This window comes from Anastrepha ludens, chromosome 6 (genome assembly GCF_028408465.1).
Source record: "Anastrepha ludens isolate Willacy chromosome 6, idAnaLude1.1, whole genome shotgun sequence".
NCBI classification, from domain to species: Eukaryota; Metazoa; Arthropoda; class Insecta; order Diptera; family Tephritidae; genus Anastrepha; species Anastrepha ludens.
Window position 1 is genome coordinate 22,378,748 of NC_071502.1, and position 20,664 is coordinate 22,399,411.

Sequence of the window (20,664 nt, forward strand, 5' to 3'; positions counted from 1 at the left end):
TTTAAATTTTCTCAATTTCGCTGAAATCTAATCTACTCAGCTGAAACTTCACTTGAGAAACTTCATTTGACCTTACACAGACCGAGAACGACATGCCGGCCATAGCCATTGACCCAATTGAAATATACTCGCATAACGTCCTCGCTAGTTGAAGCGTATCCCGTGGGGTATTTTGAAACATATAAATGTCTGCTGTAGTCAACACCGCTTGTTTGACTTGTTTGGTTTGATCTGCATCAGCATGAACAGCAACCGCAGCAGTGGCAATGATAGTCAAGCTAACAACTCTTTTAACTGTTGGCAAAATTTTCCACCGCTGCAATGCAAAGTTTAATAAGCGAAGGACTACGGGTGAAATTTTGCATATTTGCACGTGTGTTTTTCAGTGACGCTAGTGTGGGTGTGTGTGCGTTGTTGGTTTACCCTTGGCAAGAAATACTCTGCTACATACATGAAAAAAGGTATGTGAGTGGGCTTAAAAGCCGTTTTGTTGTTGTTCTTTTGTTGAGTAAGAAGTTACTTACTTTTATGGTTATATTAATATAGTAGCAAAAGGTGATCTAAGTTTTGTGGGAAAATTTTGTGACAATACTGGTAATTATATCCAACAAAATACCCAGCGCTGCTAAAAATGCCTTTCTAGTTAAGCGTCGCTTTGAGAGGGCGATTGACCCATGCATGCATTTAATTGCTGGTATTTGAAGTTGGATGAAAAAAATTAACAAATTTTCATTACAATAAAATGCAAATGGAGAAGGTCGATGTTGCGCGAATTCATGGAACATTTCATGGGGCGGTGAAAAAAACAATAAAACAGAACCGTGTACAATGGAAGAGTCTTTTCCAGGCCCTGTGCTCCCGAGAGAAGTGAACAAGGAAAAAAAAGTACAAACAAAATGCAAATTTTAGTTAACTCAAAAATCGCTTTGCCTTTTTAAATGTTGGTTTCACAGGCCGCCATGCACTTTCTTTATAAAATGAATGCTTGCAATTTTTTATTGGGCAGAAAACACCCTGCAGCGTCTGCATAAAAATTATCAAACATCAATGGGAATTCTGAGATACTTGGAACTTGTACTTTTTCATACCAAAACTCAACCAGCTATGAAACTTCGTACCCGCATTAGTTTTAAGAGGGGAGTCCATGTGAAATTTTCAAAAAATCGATTTTTTTTGTTTTTGATATTTTGAAAGCGTAGTATCTTCAGAATATACTGTGAAATTTTCAGGCGGAAATTCCTAATATTACACTGCGTTACAAAAACGAACTTTTTTTCTGTCCTATGAACCAAATATACAATACTTTTTCTGAAAGGGGAGAAAAAATAAAAATACACGTGTATCGGCGATTTTCATGTACACGTCACAATTTTTTTTTTATGTATAAAATATAGAGCTCGTAGTCCGCCTGTGTGAAAAACTTTGGATCAATTTTTAACCCTTTTTCCGTGATCTAATCGCGCTGAATTTCTGCAGGCAGACTCGTGGAAATGTTTTTATTATGTAAAATTAAAAAAAAAAAATTTTATCAATTCTCAGATTTTCTTGAATTTTTTTTTTCTAAAAAAAATTTTTTTTTCTAAATTTTCGGCATAACTTGAAGGGACTCCAAATTTTTAAACAACTATTTACCTTTAATTTATTGTTTCATACAACACACTCTGTGCCGTTTGTTGTTTGTTACAGTTCCGGAAGTTCCGATCATCTGACAGTTGCGCTACTAGGAGACGTATACTTTGACAATTGTTTTAAGTTCTGTTGCGCGAAAACGTCTTTCTGTATATTTCATCTTACGAAAAATGCAGTGCCCGACTCGAAATAACTTTTGTTATGTTTGTGGCTTATTCGCACCAAATAAAAATTTTAAAAATATTACGAAAACAGTGGTTAATTCGTTTCAGAAAATATTCAAGACTGCTTATGTTCCTTACTTGTGGTATACTCCGGAAGTCGTGTGCGACTTTTGCTATAGAAATTTATGCAAGTTTACTGATGGCAGGTCAACAATAAAGTGCTCTGTACCAACAATTTGGCTACCACGTACGGAGTACGGCAGTGAACTGTGCTACTTTTGCGTAACTTTTACTCAAACTAAAGGGTACCAATACTTTCGCCGCAACAAAATATGATACGCTAATGTAGAATCGGTTATTCCAGCGGCTCTGTACTCACCAGAAGAACGTATAGCGGCTTCAATGGAGATTTTCGATGATGTTCCCGAATTAAGGGATGGAGAACCAACAGTAGCACCAACAATGCTATCAACATTTCTTGCATCGAATGCGAGATGCGGGGAACCAGAAGTATCGGAATTTGTACCAACACCCAGTGAACTTGGGACTGCAGTGCCGCATTTAGTAACGCAAGCCGACTTCAATGACCTTGTACGAGAAGGAAATTTGTCAAAGAGAACAGCCGAACTCTTTGCATACGCTTTAAGCAGTGGAATATATATATTGGTTACCCTCAAGAATGATAGAAAGAAGATTGCGCCCATCAGAGCGTACGTGACGTCACGTTTGCAGAGTTGTGCAGTATTGCCAACCATTTGCTCTTCGCAATAAATTTAGTGCTTTTTTATACCGAAAATGCGACAATTTTTAAGTTTGGTGTTTGTTTCTTTATGTTTTTAATTTAAGGCTACCGAGACTTTAGGTTGAAAAAAAAACTGTATTATTATACAAAAGAAGTTTAGTGCTAATGAAAATTTTTTTACTCTTATAAAATTTGATAATTTGAAAGTGCAAATAAAATTTTTGGCTCCATTTAAGGCTATGCAAAAATATTAAATGCCCCTCTCTCAACTCTTCTTAAGATTGAAAACCTTTTTACACATTTTAAAAAGCCTTTGAACTTATTGAATGCGAATTGAAACCATAGGGGTGTAATCGTTTCTTCCGGTCATCAATCCTTAGTGAGATATAGAGCATCAAGAGGTGTATTCATAGTAAAAATAAGCAACAAAAAAACAGAAAATACTAAAGAAACCATACTGACATTTTTACAAAAAGAGTACCTTATCTAGTTACATAACTTCAAATATAGCAAAAAAGTCGTTCCCCTAACAAAAGAATTTCGCTTAACAAAAAAAACTCATAAATTAAATTGTACATAAGCATAACACATTTATTAGAAAAAAAACGCACATTCTACAGACAATTTGTCACGCATACAAAGTTCTTACTTAACACAATAAAAATTTCGTGTTTTATTTTCTTTAAATGGGCATTTAGTGCGTTTTTATATCCAAAGCTAGGCAACTCTGCTTTAGCGAGAGAGAGATTTGACTGCCGAAAGCAGAAGAACACCAACAATAGCGGCAATCGCGGGCAATGCCACCAGATGTTAAAAAAAGTAAAGCTAAATAAAACTGAGTGAATTATTTAAATAATTATTAAAAAATGTATATTTTACAAAATTATAAACATGGCATTTTAATTAGAACAGCTAGAAAAATGTCTTGAAGAAATAACTAAAACTCCGAGACAAAAAATAATAAAAATAACAAAAAAAAAATGCTAAATCAAGTTACGAAAATGGTAATCTGTCCATACTGGAGCTAAAATCACGTAACTAGTTGTCAAATTCGCTGAGCGCAAAGTAACGGGACCACGATGGGCGCCATCTCATTATTCTTTGCATCATGGGTTACCATCATATTTCAGAGGAGTGGCGACTTTTCATCGATGCATCGGTCAACAGCCTTAAAGTAGTGCTCCTTCATATCGGTAACAAACATCCAGCTGTCCCGATCGCATATGCCACCAACCTCAAAGAAACATACGAAGGCATGGAATTAATATTACAGCTGATAAACTACCAAGAGCATAATTGGAAAATATGCTGCGATCTAAAAGTGGTCGGATTACTAATGGGTGTTAAGCGTGGATTTCCAACCCACCAGTGCTTTTTGTGTACATGGGAAGGTCGCAAAAGAGATCAGCATTACACTGAATTTAAGTGGAAGCCGCGAACATGCTGCAAATTAGGCGTGGAAAGTATAGAAAATCTACCATTTCAAATCATTTTGCCATCACAACACATTAAGCTCGGAATCGTATCAAATTTTGTTAAAAAACTGGATCGTAAGGGCGAGGCGATTGCAAGTTTGCGCAATATTTTTCCGAAACTGAGCGGAGCAAATATACATGCAGGTATTTTTTTACGAAGGCTTTTAGTAACTTTATTTTTTTAATGATATGTATAATTTAAGGTGTTTTCAGTGGTCCGCAGATAAAAAAAATAGTTGCTAGTTATGAATTTTCATCAAAATTGAATGCTATCGAACAACGTGCATGGAAAGGCACAGTTGCCGTTATTAGCAGTTTCTTGGCAACAAACGAGCTGACAATTATATTATAAAAATATTGTTGCAGAAATGATTTCGGCATATGGCGAAATGGGCATATTAATGTCGCTAAAGATCCATTTCCTTCACAATCATTTAGATTGTTTCCCTGGTGATTTAGAAGCTTGTAGCGATGAACAGGGCGAAAGGTTCCATCAGTACATTGCGGCTATTGAAAAGCGCTTTAAAGGACAAGACATTACGCATATGCTTGGTGAATACTGTTGGTCTATTTGTCGCGATACTGACACAAATGCTTACAAACGAAAAAATAAAAGGCCGAAGTTTCTTTAAAAGCATTAAAATTTTTAATGTAACAATTTTTAATTTTAATATAATAAAATTAATAAAAAAATTCGAGGTTTCATATCTCTATTGTAATGCGGAGTGAAATACCTTTCTTTTGATACCGACATCGGCATATCTCATGCAATTTTTTTTTTAATTTCGAACAGGTGGCAACCCTGTGAAACATTGTCAGTGGCAACATCTAGGTGAAAAGTCTAGAAATGTGGTACACTATCTGTGTGCCCAATTTCATTCAAATCCGTTAAGCTAATCCTGAGATCGTGTGGCTATACAGATATGCATACAAGAATTGTTCGTTTAAAGTTATAAAATTCAAAAAAAAAAAAAAAAAAATTGTGACGTGTACATGAAAATCGCCGATACACGTGTATTTTTATTTTTTATCCCCTTTCCGAAAAAGTATATTTGGTTCATAGGACAGAATGTGTGTAACGCGGTGTTATAGCTTCTATAGCCCATTAACTATGTAGAGAGCGGTCCGCGCGCTCCTGTACCTCAAACTTTAAACTCATTTATCGCGAAACTGTATTTTCAAAAACTGCTTGTGTTGTGACTCAAAAAGTTATCTACCGATTTGTTTGAAGTTTGGTGAGGCCTTTCTGCACGCTACTATCGGAAGGATAAACCTAAAATTTCAGATATTTCTCGTTGATAAATCACTTTTTGGGGGTTAAAAATGTCAATAAAAAGCCTTAATTCTGACTTTTTTTCAAAGGCTTATTTTCTAATTGATTTTATACTTGTTTTATAATTTTATAGGTAGCATCGGAGATTTTCGGCTGGCAGGTTGATTATGGCTTAATTAGATCCGACAAAGTAGATCAGTATCTTTGAGGCAGTGATATAATGTAGTTATGTTGGCTTCGGTTGGGTTTTTTAATATTTCAAGAGGGTCAATTTGCGAAAGCAATGATGTTTAGTCGATACAAGGTTAAGGCATGAAGACAGAAGGTGATTTATACTCAGGGTGGAGTTGCAAAACGGGCATAGATTGGGTGGAATGCCTTGAAGTATATGGGCGTGTGTAAGTATTGTGTGGCCTAGTCGAAGGCGTATGTATGGTGTGACCATATTCGTTGGGATTGAATCACTAAAACCTGGTTTAACACGCTTAGGATTAACTAAGGAGTAGGGATGGTTATAATTACTCCACTCGCGTAGGAGATCACTTTGCCTTATTTTATCACCTTTAAAAATATATTTAAAACAACATCGATTTTGAGGCTTCTACATGGACTTCCCCCTTAAAATATCTGATTAAAATGTGAAATTTTGATGAAAATTTGTTGAATTAAAAAAAAAATTGTTAAAATTAAATAAGTGCAAACAAAAAAAAATTGCCAAACTTGTCAATAAGCGCCGGGGCTATAACTATTTAATATCGTACAGTTTATGTATCTACCCGCATCTCGATTTCTTTAGGCGGTTACAAACAACCATTATGTTTGCACAATTACATACACTATAATAATAACAACAACACTACTGCGAACGCGTATCAAAACTCCCACGCTACCTGTGCTGCCAGCAGCAATGCGCTGGCATTTCACCTTTTATATTCCCTGCTAATTGCTGATAATAATAAAACTTTATAGGTAACTGCCAGCAACAGTGAAACATGCAACAAGTGTCTGACAGCTGTAAACAAAAATTAGCTTTGTTACATTGTTGCCCTGAGGATGCAGTAGGACTTACCGCGTTGAGGGTGATTTCGTCTTAATCACAACACATTGTAATGAGAAAATGAAAATGATCTTGCATTTTTTTTTTAAATCTGAATATTTAAAGTACGAGCTAATTAATTTTCCACTGATTAATTTTTCAATTTCCTTTGCAGGTGTCACGTCCAATGCTCGATAAATCCTTTCATCGTAAAGTTCAAAGTCGGAAAATTTTCACACACAGGGAGTCTTTTGAGACTATTATCGCAAAGACTGATGAGAAGCTGTCGAAGGTGAGTAGTTGAGTGAAGGGGAAATGTATGAAATGACCCCTTGGAAATAATAATAATAAAGTACATGAAATAATGAATAAAACCACACAATACTTAACGGCGGGCATAACCAGACCACAGCTGAGGAGGTGAAATGAACTTTGTAGGAAGAAAAAGCGGCCCAAAGTAAAAATTGAAATAATAAATAAAAATTGAAATAAAAAATAAAAATGAAAATAAAAAAAATAAAATAAAATAATAACGAAAAGTAAAATATATAAAGTTTCAATACTTTAATGTGGCGCTAAAATATTCATGCCGACAAATGCACTGCTCCCTTTTCATATATGCGGATAAATATGCATGTAAACATATGCACATACAATTATTTAAGAAACCCGTTACAGTCGTAGGGCGTTTTCCTGCAAGCTCACCTGCATGTCTGGCTCGATACATTAACGCGTCACGTACTGCAACGATGCTGTTGGGCATTTCCTTGTGCTTGCCGAGCTGCCTTCGTAAGGATAAATAAAGCATGAGAAGAATTGCGAACAAAGGAGGAAAATATAAAAAAAAAAAAAAGAAATAAATAAATAATACTCTTGTAGAACAAAGTAAAGCTGATATGAAGGGAACTAAAATCAGCTTTGAAGCAGAAAACTTGCACAGGTGACTCTTGCAACGACACGGCTTAGCAGGACGTTTGCATAGATATCTTTGTCCGTATGTATGTAAACCAGGTTTTTCTTTACAAATACGCTATACATACATATGTAGGGTACAGTGCAAAGCTAAACTACCCAGGAAACACGTTAGTTCATGAACTGTTACTGGCTGAAAGTCATACTATTTCGAGTGTAACTAGAATTGCACTAGTTGCATTTGTCCCATTTGAGGTGTATTACTATTTTATTACTATTATATTCCTTTGACTAGGCTGTAGGCAGGTAGGTAAAATGGCAAGAGTACCACAGGCACACTTCAAGTAGCACTTACGTGCCGTTTTGATACCATAGAGTGGACCACTACCTGTGAAAGGATTAAGGGACGAGATAAGACCGTCTACAGCCATCCAGTGCTGTTGATGTAGTGGAGGAGAGAAAAAAGATCTAGGCTGGAGAATTTCTTCAAGTCATCCCCAAAGGGCACGCTAAGGAATCTCAAGCGCCTAGCCGCCAGAGCCGGACATTTGCAGAGAAAGTGTTCAACAGTCTCTTTCTCTGCAGGATCCCCACAGCTTCTGCAATAGGGGTTGTACGGAATTCCAAACTTCTCCGCAAGAGTACTGATCACCCAGTGACCAGTGAACACCGCAATGAGTTTGGAAATTGAATGGCTGGCTGTAGTATGAAGCTCCTCAATGTAAATACTCTAGTTTATGAACTAGTATCTGGTGGAAGTCATACAAGTTCTATTGTAACTGGAACAGTACGAGTTGGAAAGTACCCAATTAGAAGTGGATGCAACACAAATATTATTTTATTACATCGAGGCGGGGAAAAACTCAAAAACTAAGCAAATTTTGATTCAAGAGCTGCTGTTTGATGGAGAAAGTGATGCTGATTCGAGAGAAACTAGTTCTAAACTAGTCCCAAAAGTACTAGTTGGATGTTTATGTCAAATCTAGCATCATTTTGTTATAACCCTGCTGTGTAAAGCGCAACTATTCAGTGAAAATACTTAAGTTTATGAAATGGTATCTGATGGAAATTGTACCAATTAAAAGTGGGTATTTGCTATAGTAATACTGCTAACATATTTAATACTCAGCGAAATTCTGATTCATGATGTTGATGGAGGATGGTGTTTGATGCAGGAAGTGATATTGGTTTGAAAGTGACTAGTTTGGTACTAGTCTGAAAGTCACTAGTCTGAAGTGTATGTCAAACTAACATTATTTTGTTACAAAACTGTAGTGAAAAGCGCAACTACACAGCAAAATTCAGCTTAATAAACTGGTATTTCAAGGAGGAAGTGATACTAGTTCGAAAGTGACTAGTTTGGTACTAGTCTCAAAACCACTAGTTTTAAGTGTATTTCAAACTAATATCATTTTGTTACAACTCTGTAGTGAAAAGCGCAACTATACAGCAAAATTCAGTATAATAAACTGGTATTTCAAGGAGGAAGTGATACTAGTTCGAGTGAGACTAGTTTTGTACTGGTATCAAACTCGCTAGTTGGATGTTTTTGCCAAACTAACATCAGTATCTTACAATCCTGTAGTGAAAAGCACAACTATACAGCAAAATTCAGCTTCATAAACTGGTGTTTCAAGGAGCAAGTGATACTAGTTCGAGAGGGCCTAGTTTTAAACAAGTTGAAAAAGGACAAATTTGATATATATGCAAAACAAATATTCTTCTATAAAATAGGAAATCTTCAAACGTTAAGGATGCGCGAAAAGAGGACTAGATAAATATAAATATCGCGGCAGTTATTTCCTTTTTCGTCTCTTTTGAACTAGTTCACTAACTGCTATGACATTAATATTTAATACCTAATTCGCTAACTTGTGCAACTCTGATGCAGAGGTTGGCGAGTTCACTAACTGCTATAATACTGATACAACCCCTGGCCCAATTAGTTGCTATCATTCAAAAAAAAAACAGCTGCAGAGCAACCTGATTACTGGTTATCTTAGTGGCTACCGCACTGACAGTCAGAACCAATGGGTTTGATTGCAGGGTAAATATTATTATGCATGCATATGTATGTGTACAAGCAAACTTGACGAGCGTTCGCATGAGTGCAGCTTAGACAGGCTTACAACGCATTTATAGCAGCAACAAACAGCAGACACTAACATTGAAAATGCCACAATTTATCAGCTTAAAAGCAGGTGGATGACATCGTAAATTACATAACTTTTATGGACACTCAGGCAAACGAGTGCTGTTCTTTGGGTTTTGCGTAAATAATGTGAATGCGTTTATTCGTAGTATCTGACGTTCCATATGAGCGCCTCAGAATTCAGTTGCACAATTCGCTTTCTGTAAGTAATTTGTTTAACACTTGGTGAAAGAGTTGCTAAGTTTTCGATATGAAGAGGAAAGAATTAATCTAGACAATACTGAACTATCGAAATTTTGTATGATCATGGCTATAAAACAGAAATATCTCAGATGCATATTTAGAAAGGCTGACGCTTCCACAATTACGTGCCGCAATTTCAGGCCAATCAGGGTAAAGCTGAGCGAGTGATAACAATTCTACTGAAAGGATATAGCTATGTCAAAGTTTCAGGCCACTCAGTGTAAAATTGACGGAGTTACAGCATCTTTACCGAGCAGATTTCACAGTTTTTTTTGTTTTGCAACCGATTTTCATGGAAGATTTTATACGTTGTGTTGAGTAGAGAAATCCCGCGATAGTTTTTGCAGTTCAATTTATCGCCTTTCTTGTGAATGGGGAGTATAGTACAATAATATTGCTGTGTTCCATTCGCCTGGCAGTGTTTCATTGTTCCAGATCATTGTGGTCAGGTGATGCATTCTTTCAATGTAACTAGTACTTGCGTTTTTTAAGAGCTTAGCTGTTATATTGTCCTCTCCAGGCGCTTTGAAGTTTTTCATATAGTTGACGGCATCTAGTATTTATTGTAATGTAGGTGGTTGTTCGTCAGGGTGGTCTAGAACTGTGTCGTTGTTCGCATGAAGTATGTTAATATCTGTAAAAGTACTAATTTCACCAGCATTCAAAAGCTCTCTAAAGTACTCGACCCACCTTTCTACTATCTCCTGCTCTTCCGTAAGTATATCACCATTTTTGTTCTTGCATATATTTGCCCTTGGCTGAAATCCGCGCTTTTTTGCCTTAACTTTGCTATAAAATTTGCGGGTTTCCTTGTCATTGAAATTTATGCACAGGTTCTCTATCTCCTTTTTCATGGAATCTCTTTTCTTTCTTTGGCACATTTTCGTTGCTGCGTGCCTTTTTTCAATGTATGTTTCTTCAGCGACACGAGTTTTCTTCAGCAACCACTTCTTCCTCGCTTCATTTTTTAGGTCAATCCTCCTCTCGCATTCTTTATCGAACCATTCTGAGTTTTTAATTTGAACTTCGCGTCCAAGTATAGAATCCGCTACGATTGTGATTGAGTTCTTTAAGCATTCCATTATACTGTCGAATGTTTTTGTCCCCTTCGGCCGCCGTAGCCGAATGGGTTGGTGCGTGATTACCATTCGGAATTCACATAGAGAACGTAGGTTCGAATCTCGGTGAAAAACCAAAATTAAGAAAAACATTTTTCTAATAGCGGTCACCCCTCGGCAGCCAAAGGCAAACCTCCGAGTGTATTTCTGCCATAAAAAACAGCTCCTCATAAAATACGTATATCTGCCGTTCGGAGTCGTCTTGAAACTGTAGGTCCCCGATTTGTGGAACAACGTCAAGACGTATCTTCTTCTTCTTAGGTGGCCATAACAACCCGCCACCGAGTCACGGCCGACCTCACTAGCTCTCTCCAGGCGCCTCTGCTCCGCGCGCGCCTTCTCCAATTCTGTACACCAAGCGAGCATAGGGTTTCCTCCACCTGGTCTTTCCACCGGAGCAATGGTCTTCCTCTGCGTCGGCTCCCTTGGACTTCGCCCTCGAAGACCTTCTTTGCTGGGGCTTCTTCATTCATACGCACGACATGCCCTAGCCAACGCAGGCGTTGGATGGCGATGCGTTGAACTACGTCAATGTCGGCGTAGAGCTCATACAGCTCGTGGTTCATTCTTGAACGGTAGTCTTCGCCAACGCACACAGGACCGAAGATCTTACGAAGAACTTTTCTCTCGAACACCCCAAGAGCGGCTGCATCGCTTTGTGATACTACCCATGCCTCTGCGCCATAAAGCAACAGGGGTATGATGAGCGTCTTGTAAAGTGTCAGTTTGGTCATGCGGGAGAGGGCTCGACTACTCAATTGCTTACTTAGCCCATAGTAACACCTATTAGCAAGAGTGATTCTCCGTTTGATCTCCAGGCTGATATCGTTGTTGTTGTTAACAGCGGTGCCAAGATAAACAAACTCTGCCACAACTTCGAAAGTATAGTTGTCCACAATGACGTGCGTTCCTACACGCCGTGTGTTCCGCGTTGTAGACAACATATACTTCGTTTTACCCTCGTTCCCTGCCAGACCCACTCGTGATGATTCCTTCTCGATAGCAGAAAACGCAGCCGTGACATCTCGCTTACAGCGGCCGATAATATCAATGTCATCGGCGTACGCAAGGAGCTGGACACATTTGTAAAAAATAGTGCCATTACGATGCACACCTGCTTTTCGGAGCACCCCTTCCATTACGAAGTTGAAGAAGTTGCATGACAGCGGATCGCCTTGTCTGAAACCTCGAACGGTACTGAATGGCTCGGAGAGGTTATTTCCTACCTTGACGGAGCTGGTTGTTTGTGTCTGCAAAGCCGTATGAGCTTCGCTGGTATACCGAACTCAGACATGGTGGCGTACAGGCAATCCCTTATCGGGCTATCGAACGCAGCTTTATAGTCGACAAAGAGATGATGGGTGTCGACTTGCTTTTCATGGGTCTTTTCCAAGATTTGGCGTAATGTGAAAATCTGGTCGATGGTGGACTTACCACTTCTGAAGCCGCACTGATAAGGCCCGATCAGTGTGTTGGCAAACGGCTTAAGTCTTCCACATAGGACGCTAGACAGGACCTTGTAAGCGATGGTTAGAAGACTGATGCCCCGGTAGTTGGTGCAGATCGTCGAGTCACTCTTCTTTAGTACAGGACAAAGAACACTGAGATTCCAATCGTCGGGCATGCTTTCTGCTAGCCATATTTTGCAGATGAGCCGATGCATGCTCCCTATGAGCACATCGCCGCCAGTCTTGAACAATTCAGCGGGCAAGCCGTCAGCGCCAGCCGCTTTGTTATTCTTGAGCCGCTGAATGGCAACTCTGACTTCGGCATGACTAGGTGGTGGAACGTCCAAATTATCGTCGATTGGCGGTATCGGGTCATCTTCAACTGGGTCGGAATTGTGTGCGTCATCGCCAGCAAGTAAATTGCAGAAGTGTTCCCTCCATATGCCTAGTGTGGACTGTGTATCCATAACCAGATTTCCGTTTTTATCTCTGCAGGCTGATGCTCCGGTCTTGAAACCTTGTGTCAGGCGCTTGACTTGTTGATGGAATTTTCGAGCATCATTCCTGCCCCTGTATTCCTCTAGCAGCTCACGCTCACGCTTCTCCTGTTCTCGTGTTTTGCGTCTGAGGAGGCGCCTCTCTTCCGATCTCTTTTCCCTATAGTTATCTCGCACGGCCGGCGTTGCAACTGACTGCAGAGTTCTTTTGTAAGCTGCGTTCTTCGCTGCAGTAGCTTTGCGACACTCTTCGTCGTACCATTGGTTTCGTTTAGGTGGGCGTTGGAACCCACTGGTTTTTTCAGCGGCAGCTCGCATAGAGCGGGATATATGTGTCCAATGTCCGCCTGCGTCTGCAGGTAGAGAATAGTAGGGGGTTCATTATTCGCGGCTATTGCGGTCTTTACTGGTTGTTTTTTGTTTTCCGTGGCGGGTCCCAAACCCAGCGCACAACCCAAATTTAATGTCCTGGGGGGACATTCGTTCACTGTCCGGCGGGTGCTCAGCAGCTATCCATGATGGTCAAGGAAAAGACAGGATCAAATCCAGGGGGCTGTGTGACGACTTGGATAAAGCAAGTGACAAGGATAGATCCCTGGAGTTTGCCATGTTAACCCAGTCAAGACCGTTGCCTTGTATTGCTAAATCGCATACATCCCCATCAAGACGTTGCAACTTTCGTTGCCTATTGTTGCATTAAAATCTCCTAAGATCAGCGTTGTGTCATGTTTATTTATTTTGTTGTAAAATTCTTATAGTTTCGTGTAAAATCGGTCTTTCTCATTTTCGCTTGCGTCTTCGGTTGGCGCATATGCTGATATTAACGTTAGGTTGTTGAAAGGTCCTTTGATGCGTAATTTGCAAAGTCTGTCGTTCACTGGTTCGAAACTAAGTATCTTACGTCTTATGTTTGCGTTGATACAGAATCCTGTGCCGTTTTTGTCCGTTTTGTTTTCCTTGCCACTATACCACAAGTCACATTCTTTTTTTACTGATTTTCCCAGAGTCCTTCCACCTTATTTCCTGCAGGGCCACGATATCCATTCTACACTTTGCTAGTTTCGTCGCTATTTCGTTCATTTTGCCAGCTTGCAGCATGGTCCTTATATTCCAAGAACCGAATTTCAATTCATTTTTCCTTTTTCTATTTATCCGGTCGTCTACGTTGTTTTAGGTTATTATCCGGGGCTTTTGTGTAGCTTTCATGACAATAAGTTTCCGCTGAGTAGGTTGTCAGCCCTACGTCAGTGGGGCTGGAGTTCCAAGCCAAGTGGTTATAGGGTTATACCGCCCATATTCGGTCGTCGGTGTCTCGCTTGTTATCGACAGGATGTACCAGCGTGTAGGAGATGTTGACTGTTGAATAGGAGAGGCTTTTTAATCGCTTCACTACTCCATTAACATCCCCTACTCCATTAAGATCCCTACCCCATTAACATATTGTAAAATATACAGCTAAAATTTTAAGTCAATCGGTAAAGATTTGTTCGAGTTATGAGCCCGGACGACTAGAAAAATTTAATTTCGCGCAGTGTCTTCGGTGTGATTCGCATAGAACGAAGAGGAGCCGCACCGAAACCCTGAAATAAAAATACTTAGACTTTTTTCCTTCCTCATTCTTTTCAGTGTGCCATTTTTAAGGTACGACTCACTTTTAAGCAAAAAAAACATTGATTCCTTCCCTTTTCCCTTTAACTACGTCATAGAAGTGAGAGTTCATGCGCTTCGATACAGCAAACATTTGAAGAGAATTTTTGCAAGGCGCGCTGAAAATAAGCTATAAATCAGCAAGTGCTTTGCATGCGCTCAGAAAAGTCCTTTGCCATGCAATAAAATATCACTCATACGCCCAGTTCAACTCAAAGTGCTCAATCGTACGTGAAGGAAGCCAGAATTGCGCACCCGTTTATTACCTATTTGAAATAAAACAACTGTTTGCGAAGTGTGACAATCAAAAACTGTAACTGCATTCGTCATTTAAACTCTTTCATTGTTTAAATAAATTAATGATTATTTCCTTTTTCGCAGCCATTCTCTTCTCGCTTTGCATTCGCAGCCATTTCATTGCAATTTTTTGTTGTTTCATTGCAGTGTCGTTTGGATTATAAACAATGTTATAAGTCGCATCGTCAAAATCCCACACAACTCTCACTCACCGAATACATTGATGCACACAATGCGTACGTGCAACAGTTGCATGCCACCAATGCCATGCTGGAGACCCATCATTGTGAGACGGTGCCGCAATTGATGCAAGAATTGGAAGAGATACACAATGATTTATGCAGTATTATCGCCGAATCGATACTACAGGGTGCCGATATAATTGCGAACAAGGTGAGTAGTTCAAGGGGCAGCTTAGGAAGAAGTAGTGTATTAAAAACGAGTATAAATGCGGACTTACAGAGGTGCTCAAAATAATAGTAGCGTGACGAATTACCAAGTTGTAACGATTTGTAATCGAAAAAATTCTTTTTTATATATTTTTAAGGTAAGAAAAGTATAAGTCAAAGTTACAAAGTGTCAGAAGCAATTTAAATTTCAAACGCAGAAAATGAAAAAGATGGAAAATTCCAACTTTTTCTGGGTATGCCGTTTTATACTCATTTAATATTAGTTCAATAATTAGTAAGTTTTAAGTAGCTAAAAATTCTGGTTGATTTTTGTCGTTTTTGTTTCGTTCGCTGAGATGTTGTGCATTTTCTTCCATATAAAATATTTACGACTGGTGATGCTCTTTCTAATCCAAAGAGGCCAAATCAAAACCGAGCAGTGTTGCGACGTCGCCAAGGACATCCCAAAATCGCCGTTCTCAGCAGTTGGGCATTGCTCGGACGACTTTACAACGAATTATCCGCATTGATTTGCATTTATTCTTGTATAAGATTCAATTGACGCAAAGATTGTTGCCTGCGGACAAGCCTAGTCGATTGGAATGGGCCCAAAGAGTCATCGAAATGGCTGAAGATATTCGACGGATCAAGCCTGTAGCTAATAAAGCTCGCTGAACTATCGTGCATGATACTCCACACTAACGCGGAGGGGACCAAAGATCTTAAGTAGAATTTTTCACTCGAAGCCTTTCAAAACTTGTTCATCTGCTGTTGTAGAGTATCAGTTTAGTATTTTGAGAGAGAGAGAGTTCTACTTCTCAATTGCCTACTGAGCTCAAAGTAACATCTGTTGGTACGAGTTATTTGCCGTTTGATCTCATTCACCGCAAGACCCACATTGCTCGCCTCTCTCTTTGAACTGGGGTATACTGAGCATACAGCGCGATTGGTGTCGCTGATAATGTCGACGTCGAGTGCTTAATGAGACTTGCAAAAGGCGCAGACGTATTACAAGATGTTTACTACAAAGAAACGAAAAGGTCTAGCTGCATCTGGTAAAATTAAGGACTAATAGGTCAGTATGATAGTTTTCAGTCAGCCGGGTCAACCTAACCATATTCGATAACTAAATTGTGTACATAGTCGTTTTGAGACCCAAACGTTCAGAACTCAATCTATCGTTTCGTTGATCTTCCAGGCGGTCTATTGGTTACACCTAGGCAAAAGCCCTGACCGTGTCGAAACCAACGTGCAGGTGTAAATTATCGTGCACTTTTTATATGTTAACATTAAATTGCCGTGCCCTACCCTCTGAAGTCACAAGCTGTAATCTCCGTTGACTCGTCAAGTTTGCTTGATTCTAAAAGTTAACAGCCAGCCCAAATAAAATTTGCCAAACTGTGTGCGGGTATATAAAGTGCGATCCGCACTGAATTCGTCCTTCTTTAATACTTTACCGTTTTATCAACTCATTTATTATTTATTTATTTTTGGTTTTTATTTCACCGCACATATTGAAGTGTCGTGTTGGCCAGCGCGTGGGGTGGCAATAAATCTTTCACTTGCCTTGTAGAAGTGAACTCAATGCGCGACATAAACTATTCAACCACTTTATTAAGTAATCATATGCATTTGCATTGTTTCTGTTATTTATTTGTGCATTCAAATACGCTGATGTACATACTTATATACACCTAGCAGGGAAAACATGAGCTGCTGAACAAAATGTTTGGCTTGTAAGTAGTCTGATGTCACTGATTTCGTCCTTCTTTGCTCATGCGGCTGGTAGTGACATTTGCCTCTAGATGAGATACTACCAAAGTTTAAAAAAAAAACTAAGATATGGGTTCATAAAGTTACTGATTCGAGGTTTTTGAATTCACTTAAATATATTTATATTCTACCCATTTGGATTTGAGTGTAACTTGTGAGGTTTGATCCATAGTGGGTTTTTTTATTTCGGGTTGATATCTTCTTTTTCTTTGACTTATAATAAGTACTCGTGTTAGAAATTAAGACACCATTTAAAAAATTTTTTTTTTTTATTTTTCAACATAGCCCCCTTTTAGAAAGATATATTTCTCCAAACGCACCATCTATTTTTTGAACGCCTCTAACAAATAGGATTGGTCTAACTCTCAAAAATACGTCTCTGCTTCGGCAACGACTTCTTCCTTTGAACTATTTTTCCCCCCCGTGCCATTTTTTCATGCTGGGGAACAAGAAAAAGTCCCAGAGAGCCAGATCGGGTGAATGTGGGAGGTGCGGCAGCAATTCATAGCGCAATTGACGCAATTTGGTCGCGACTACTCCGGATGGCTGTGCTGGTGCGTTATAGTAGTGAACCATCACCTTCTTTTTCGCCAAATGCGGCCGTGTCTTCTTCAATTTTTTTTGTGTGAAGGCGGTTCAATAACTCACTGTAGTATTGTGCAGTTATCGCTCTTTCTGATTCTAAAAAATCCATGAGAATGGCGCTGTTCGCATCCCAAAAAAATCGTCACCATGACTTCTCTGGCCTATGAGGGACTGTCTTTGCCTTCTTTGGAGAAGATTCACCGGGAGAAATCCATTGTTTTAATTGTTATTTCGTTTCTGATGTGTGATGATGCGCCAAGGTTTCATCAATGGTGACAACTCGACGCACAAACGTCTTCGGACCTCGCTTAAATTGCGCCAAACAGCGCTTCGAACATCCGCATGCTCTTGTTGTTGCTTGCGAGCAATCGCGGCACCCATCGCGCTGACAATATTTTGATCGCCTACTTGTCATGTAAAATATTAATTGCCGTTCAAGTCGCCACACCTATGATTACACTTATGATCTCCACTCCTTCGCGCACTTTCGATCGTAGATCAGCGAGCATCATGTCGTGGGCTTTTTGAATGATTTCTTCGGGAACCACGTCTGCCGGGCGTCCTGGATGCTTCTCCTCGAACACGGATGTTCGACCACGTTTAAATTAGTTGAACCAATATCTAACTGTGGTCATAGAGGACGAAGCGTCCCCATAGACAGCATCCAACTTTGCTTTTATCTCCTCATATTTCTCCCTTATCCAACAACACAAAATTACACTTTGTTGGATTTCCGGTCACTCTTGAGTAAGTGGAAGTAAGAGATCGGATGAGTGTTCCAGGAAAGGCTCTGAGCTTGAGCTTCAGGGAGTGCCAGAGGATATAACCATTCCTCTATACGAACTGTACACACTGATTGACTTTAGTGTAACCGATAAAAGTTGCAGCGTCTCCAAACTGAATTTTAAAAGTACAAAATGACTGCGTGGATTTAATAGATCAACTATCAGCGTCCTCACAGGTGCTATAGAGGACCACTACATCCTAACCAGTAGAATGGATGTGCCCCACAATGATTTCTGCAGAAGTTGTGTAGATGAAGAAGAAATTGAGGCTGTTAAATAAAGTTTGGTTGGGCAGCCGCATCGCATAGAGAAACAGGGATGCCACTTAGATCACGAAATGGATCCGTTGTGAAGCGCAGGAGCTGATCTACATTTTCCTTTCCAGACTGGACCATCCTGAGCTTTGGATAAAGCGTAAAAGGTTGCTGATACCTAAGGTATATAGATTATCCATATTTATTAAACAGGAGGATCTCAAATATCGGTTCCTGCTGCTGACTAGAGCCGGGCATGTGCACAAAAGCGGCTGAATTGTTTCCAACTCCTCCGCATTCCTACAGCTACGACAGAAATCATGCATATAAATGCCTAATCTCCTTGCGTGATTTCCTATGAGACAATGTCCTGAGAGGACCCCTACTGTGGTCCTAATTTGAAGTCTACTCAACTTTACCATATTCTTGGATAAACACAAAGTTAGACTTGGCCATGTTTAGCCAGGAAATTCACAGGTATTGGTACTAATCCGTCTTTGACTTACAAAATTGATTAGTGGGCCCATAACAAGAAGCTTACAAGTTGCGAGAGGTAAACCAAATAAAATTATTTATGTTTGACATACAGATACCTTCTCTTGCAAGTTGGTCAGCCCTAAAGTTCCATGGTATATCTCCGTAGCCTGGAACCCAGCATCAGATAATACGATACTGTTTAGTCATCTCATTAAGAGTTTGACAACAATATAAGGCACTCCTTGATGTTATTTGGTATGTATCTAGAGCCCGTAGGGCAGCTTGGCTGTCTGATAGAATGCATTATCTTTTGATGATGTTCTTTTTATCTCTAACGTTCTCAAGGCTTCGTGAATAGCATTTATTTCCGCTTGAAAAACACTATAGTGATCCGGTAGTTTCAAAGATTCATTGGTAAAAAGCCCTTCGCAATATAAAACTTATCCTACACCAGCATCCATTTTAGATCCATCCGCGTATATCCGAACGGGTGTGTTGGCTGATGGATCTTCCTCAAGCCATTCTAGTCTAGAAGGGATTTTCACTGAGAAATTCCTTTCAAACCGAAGCAGATCATAGGAGGTGGATAAACATAATCAGTGGGTATATCCGTATAGGAGTCTCAGATAGTTGAATGTCCATGTGTGAGAGTCAACAAGTGTGAGCTTGTGCTGAGACTTAAAGTGGAACCGGCCGCTGAATGTTTGCAGAAGAGATCAAGGGGTGACAGATGTAACATGATGTCCAAAGTTCGCTTTCCTAAGTCTTTCTAAGATTTTTGGCTTCCAAGTCAGTTTCCTATCTATGGTTAGTCTCAGGTACTTTATTTTGCTCCAAAATCACAAGAGCTGCCCCCTTAAGCATAATTGTACTTAGCTGAGGAATTCTGTGTTTCGTAGTGAACAATATGAGTTGTGTTTTGCCTGGTTTGACTCCTAGACCATGCTTTTCTGCCCACCTAGAAAGTGTGTCTAGAGCGTTTGGTATTAGATCTCTTAATGTAGATACAAATTGACCAGAGACAGCAATAACAACATCAGCGGCGTAGGCTATCACCTTACAACCCACCGATTCTAGTATTAACAGAAGTTTATTTACAACTGCGTTCCATAAAACGGTGAGGGGACTCCACCTTACGGTGAACCTCTACTCACCAACCTCCTGAGTACCGATTCTTCTAGATTCGCTTCCATGATTCTGCTATTTAGCATTTTGTCTATGAAGCCTACCAAGCCCGGTTCGACACAAAATCAGTTTGTGCTGTAGTGATTGCCTCCTCTTCAACATTGTTAAAGGCCCCTTCAATATCAAGGAAAGCGGCTAAAGTAAATTCCTGTTTGTGCAGTGAACTCTCTGCCGTGTAAATAAGTTTATGTAGGGATGTCTCTACCGATTTCCCTTTCGTGTAGGGACGTAGAGACAAGATTTTTTAGCTAAAGTTAGGCTTAAGTGAAATTCTATTAACCTCTCTAAAGTTTTTAGAAGGAAAGAAGAAAGAGATATCGATATTAAGTCTTTTCGGGGAGTATGTGAGTTTCTACCAGCTTTTGGATTGAATACAATTTCGACTTGTCTCCACTTAAGAGGTGTATGACCGTGAAGAAAGCAACCTCTAAAGATTGCTAGTAGCCAGTGTGTTAAATATTCAGCGACTTTCTGCAGTTCCACTGGATAAATGCCATCTGGACGCGGTGATTTAAATCGCGCATAAGAGAGGGACTAGTTAACTTCTTGAAAAGTTCTAAGTGGTTTAAGCAACTTAGTTAGG

The 20,664-nt window shown here is 39.5% G+C and overlaps 1 protein-coding gene across 11 annotated transcripts in view; it reads left to right on the forward strand.

Annotated features, from left to right (window-relative positions):
- LOC128866713 (uncharacterized) overlaps positions 1–20,664 on the forward strand; it is a 276,476-nt gene that overhangs the window by 246,071 nt on the left and 9,741 nt on the right. For all 11 annotated transcript variants that reach the window (XM_054107629.1, XM_054107635.1, XM_054107638.1 and 8 more), the window contains 2 exons: positions 6,495–6,611; positions 14,781–15,026. In XM_054107629.1, coding sequence (XP_053963604.1) covers positions 6,495–6,611; positions 14,781–15,026 — 363 coding nt within the window. The remainder of the gene's footprint in view (positions 1–6,494; positions 6,612–14,780; positions 15,027–20,664) is intronic.